Source organism: Hyaena hyaena, unplaced genomic scaffold (assembly GCF_003009895.1).
Source record: "Hyaena hyaena isolate Hyena2069 unplaced genomic scaffold, ASM300989v1 scaffold_379, whole genome shotgun sequence".
In the NCBI taxonomy this organism is placed as follows: domain Eukaryota; kingdom Metazoa; phylum Chordata; class Mammalia; order Carnivora; family Hyaenidae; genus Hyaena; species Hyaena hyaena.
In genome coordinates this window covers 265584-270165 of record NW_024081011.1, presented here as the reverse complement: position 1 = coordinate 270165, position 4582 = coordinate 265584, and the positions used below count along the sequence as shown (strand labels likewise).

At 62.6% G+C, this 4582-nt stretch overlaps 1 protein-coding gene across 1 annotated transcript; it reads left to right on the top strand.

Moving 5' to 3' along the window:
* Positions 1 to 1078: 1078 nt before the first annotated feature.
* ADRA2A (adrenoceptor alpha 2A) lies at positions 1079 to 4370 on the top strand. Its single transcript, XM_039250722.1, has one exon. The coding sequence runs from the start codon at positions 1649 to 1651 to the stop codon at positions 3053 to 3055; it is 1407 nt and encodes a 468-aa protein (XP_039106653.1). The 5' UTR covers positions 1079 to 1648; the 3' UTR covers positions 3056 to 4370.
* Positions 4371 to 4582: the final 212 nt, after the last annotated feature.

The window sequence follows — 4582 nt, the reverse complement described above, 5'->3', positions numbered from 1 at the left end:
AGTTGCCAGCAGGTGTCAGTGCGCCCTCGCTCAGTCGTGGTGCGCGGCGGCCGCAGCCGAGCCCCCTCCTCACCGCGGTCTAAGGAGGCGCGGTGCAGACCGGCGGCCGCCGCTGTCCCGCAGACGACTCTGCGGCTAGAACCACAGGTGGCCTCCTTTCCCCCAGCGGAGCTCGGGACTCGGGCGGCTCCCGCTCCCCGGGGGTGCTTCCCATTCCGCCGCGGGGGGTTCGATGCGAACCCCTGCCTTCCTTTCTCCCCAGCACCCCTCTCGCCTCGCCGCCGGGAGCACATGCGGTCGAGGGCGGCCTGGCCCAGGCCCAGGCTGCCTCGGATGCTACTTGTACCGGTGACCGCTTCTCCCGATTCGGGCCCGGGCGCCCAACTCTCTTTCCCCCAGGACCCAGTGGATGGGAGCACTCCCAGGTTCCCGCTGCTTTCTGTTCCGCCGGACCGGCGCTGCTCGGCCAATTCCCAGCAGGGGCCGCTCCCACTCCCGGGCACGTTCTTTAAACCACCCCGCTCACGGTACCCGCCTCTCCAAAGAGCCCATCCGGCCAGGGGCAGCGCTCCCCAAGGTCCCGCGCGGGGCGCGGGCGCTAGCCCGGTGGAGGGGAGGCGCAAGGGGCGGGGGAGGGTCGGTTTCCCACGTGGGGGCTGACGCCGGCTGCTCGGCAACGCCAGCTTGATCCTGGGGCTATAAAACCAGTCCACCGTGAGCGCGGCGGAGCAGCGGAGGCTCTGGCTTCGGTGCAGCCGCCCAGCCGCCGGCGCGCTGCCGCCCGGCCACCCCCAACAGCTTTCTCTCCCTAGCCCCGCGCTCCCGCCCCAACTCACGGCGCCCTCGGACCCCGGCCCGTCCGGCTGGGCTGCACTCAGCGCCCGCAGCTCGCCGGGCCCACGCCCCGAAGACCCTCTGCCTCAGCGGCGGCTCCTGGAGGGCCGATCGCCCACCTGCCCCGGCCCACCGGAGGACGGGGGCGCCTTCATGCGGCCCGCACGGCGCGCACCCCGCCGCGGCCGCCGCCCCCGAGCTCCGCGCGCTGCGACCCAGCCCCAGCTGGGCACGCAACTTTGGAAGTCCGGCGGCGCTCTGAGAGGCGGCAGAGTCCGCACGCTGGCCCCAGCCCGGGCCCGGCCCGCACCGCCGCGTCTGGGGGAAGCGGGAGAGTCGGTAATCGCTTCGGGGATGTAAGAAGACAGACCCCAGGCCCGCGTCCGCGCCCCTCGGCTGCCTCCCGGGGTGGGGGCGGGTCCCGCACACGGTAAGACCTCTTGCTTTTCGCTCGGGCTCAGGAGTCAAGATAGAGATCTATTTGTAAAATTTTCCGTCATCCTTCCAAGTCATCAGGCCACCGATGGTTTTGGTTCTCCCTTGAATCTCTCTCTCCTTCCCCATCGGCTCGACCGACCTACTCTCCCGCCGCTTAGAAATAAAACTTGTGCTGAGCTGGGGAAGAGAAGGCGCCGGTCGCGGGAGCCGGGCCCATGGGCTGCTAGCGTCTCCCCAGCTCCGGCCCGCGTCCCTGCGGTCCCTCCCCATGTGAGGCGCGTAAGGGCGAGCGGGGCGCGGGAGGAAGAGGAGGACCCACGGGCGCTGGGCCGGAAGACAACTGGCAGCAGGCCCAGGCAAGCGGGCATCCGCGTTCATGTTCCGCCAGGAGCAGCCGCTGGCCGAGGGCAGCTTCGCGCCCATGGGCTCCCTGCAGCTGGACGCGGGCAACACGAGCTGGAATGGGACCGAGGCGCCGGGGGGCGGCGCCCGGGCCACCCCTTACTCCCTGCAGGTGACGCTGACTCTGGTGTGCCTGGCCGGCCTGCTCATGCTGCTCACGGTGTTCGGCAACGTGCTGGTCATCATCGCCGTGTTCACGAGCCGCGCACTTAAGGCGCCCCAGAACCTCTTTCTGGTGTCTCTGGCCTCGGCCGACATCCTGGTGGCCACGCTTGTCATCCCTTTCTCCCTGGCCAACGAGGTCATGGGCTACTGGTATTTCGGCAAGGCGTGGTGTGAGATCTACCTGGCACTCGACGTGCTCTTCTGCACCTCGTCCATCGTGCACCTGTGCGCCATCAGCCTGGATCGCTACTGGTCCATCACGCAGGCCATCGAGTACAACCTGAAGCGCACGCCGCGCCGCATCAAGGCCATCATCGTCACCGTGTGGGTCATCTCGGCCGTCATCTCCTTCCCGCCACTCATCTCCATCGAGAAGAAGGGCGGCGGCGGCGGCCAGCAGCCGACCGAGCCGCGCTGCGAGATCAACGACCAGAAGTGGTACGTAATCTCGTCGTGCATCGGCTCCTTCTTCGCGCCCTGCCTCATCATGATCCTGGTCTACGTGCGCATCTACCAGATCGCCAAGCGCCGCACCCGCGTGCCACCCAGCCGCCGGGGTCCGGACGCCGCCGCCGCCACCTCCGCGCCGCCGGGGGGCGCCGAGCGCAGGCCCAACGGCCTGGGCCCGGAGCGCGGCGTGGGCCCCTTGGGCGCCGAGGCCGAGCCGCTGCCCGCCCAGCTCAACGGTGCCCCCGGGGAGCCCGCGCCCGCAGGGCCCCGCGACGCCGACGCTCTGGACTTGGAGGAGAGCTCGTCCTCCGAGCACGCCGAGCGGCCCCCGGGACCCCGCAGGTCCGAGCGCGGCCCCCGGGCCAAGGGCAAGCCCCGGGCGAGCCAGGTGAAGCCCGGGGACAGCCTGCCCCGGCGTGGGCCGGGGGCGACGGGGCCCGGGGCGTCGGCGGCGGGGCCCGGGGAGGAGCGCGGCGGGGGCGCCAAGGCGTCGCGCTGGCGCGGGCGGCAGAACCGCGAAAAGCGCTTCACGTTCGTGCTGGCCGTGGTCATCGGCGTGTTCGTGGTGTGCTGGTTCCCCTTCTTCTTCACTTACACGCTCACGGCCGTGGGCTGCTCCGTGCCGCGCACGCTTTTCAAGTTCTTCTTCTGGTTCGGCTACTGCAACAGCTCCCTGAACCCGGTCATCTACACCATCTTCAATCACGACTTCCGCCGCGCCTTCAAGAAGATCCTCTGCCGGGGGGACAGGAAACGGATCGTGTGAGCGCGGGGTCCGCGACCCGCCGACAGGCTGGCGCCCACGGCAGTCAGCGGGGATGGAGGGAGCATCTGTATAGCCCCAGCACACTGAAACCCGGGTCCTGCCTGCTCCGTGGCCTCGGTTCATCCCTCTCAGGGAAAAGTACCGGCTGAGAGGATCACAGGTCCCCAGTTGTTACCAGGGCCGCTTGTGACTTGGAGCGGTCTTCTGGGTTGTTGGGTCCCCCGAATCAGTATTGTTTCCTAAAGGCATTTCCACCTCCCCTGAGTCCAGCTCTCCGTGCAGATCAGAGCAAGCAAACACGGGGCCGCAGAGGGTAGGGCTCACAACGGATTAATGGATGGGGTTACCCAGCCCTGGCTGATGGCTCTCCCTCTTCCCCCTGACTCTGTTTTTAAAACAAATGCTCAGGGCAGCCCTGCCCATCCCCCCACCCCCCACTGTAAATATACACTATTTTTGATAGTACTCGCTAGGACCCCCAATGTCTGGGCTTTCAGTGCTGTTGGAGATGCCCTTGAGGCAGATACATGGTCTTTGGTTCAGGCCAAGCCCCTTTGTAATGCAAGTCCTTTTCTGGTGTCATTACCTCCTTCTGGGTCCTTTTCGCCAGCAACTGGTGACTGTCCCTTGGACCTGGACCTGCTTTGAGATTTCCTGAGGGGAAAAAGATTTCTGTCCATTTTTTCCTGTGCCTAACAGCATAATTGCCTTTTCCTATGTAAATACTACAACGAAGGACCAAGACAGAAGTAAATGAACCTTTCTGCCCTGCAGCAGCCCTGTGTATAAAGCCATTATCCTCTGATGCACCCTTTGCCCCAGCAACTCACTTGAAAAGTATCTCTTTCCTGTGTTCCTCCCTCCCTGGCCCCCTCCTTCCTTCTCTCCAGGGCCACTGCTTGAAGAATATGTATGTTTCTATCTTGTATGTTCCTGCACCTGCCCCTCCCTCCCCAAAAGTGCTGACTGCAAGAAATCTTTTAGCTGCTGTTTTTAGGCGGAGGAGGAGTGGAAATTATGTGGAAGAAGCAAACCTGATACAATTTGCCCAAGGTAAACAGTTTGCAAAGACAAATGAGCCTGCCAAACTGTACAGTTCCCGCCCCAAGAGCTCTTAGGTATCAAAGTGTTGTCCTTCCCTCCTGCTTTTCTGGTTGAGATCATGTCATTCAGTGATGAACTCCGCAAATCAAGGGAGGAGGGCGGAGACCTTGTGTTTACATCTGAGTTTCTACGTGTTTTAGACAGAGACTCTCTAAGGCCTGCGCTCTTATTTCACTAAAGACAAACTAATGTCAGCACATGTTGCTAATGATGGTGGATTTTTTAAAATAAAAGTTTACAGATTAAATGTGAAATAAATATGAATTAAGTGGTTCTGTCTGTTATCTGAGTTTCCAAAGCTTTGAGACTCTGGGAACATATATATTATATATATTATAGATTTAAAATCTTTAATATATATATTTTTAAAGATTTTAAATCAAAAAGTACATTACATTATAAAACACCTTTGAAAGTGTGAGC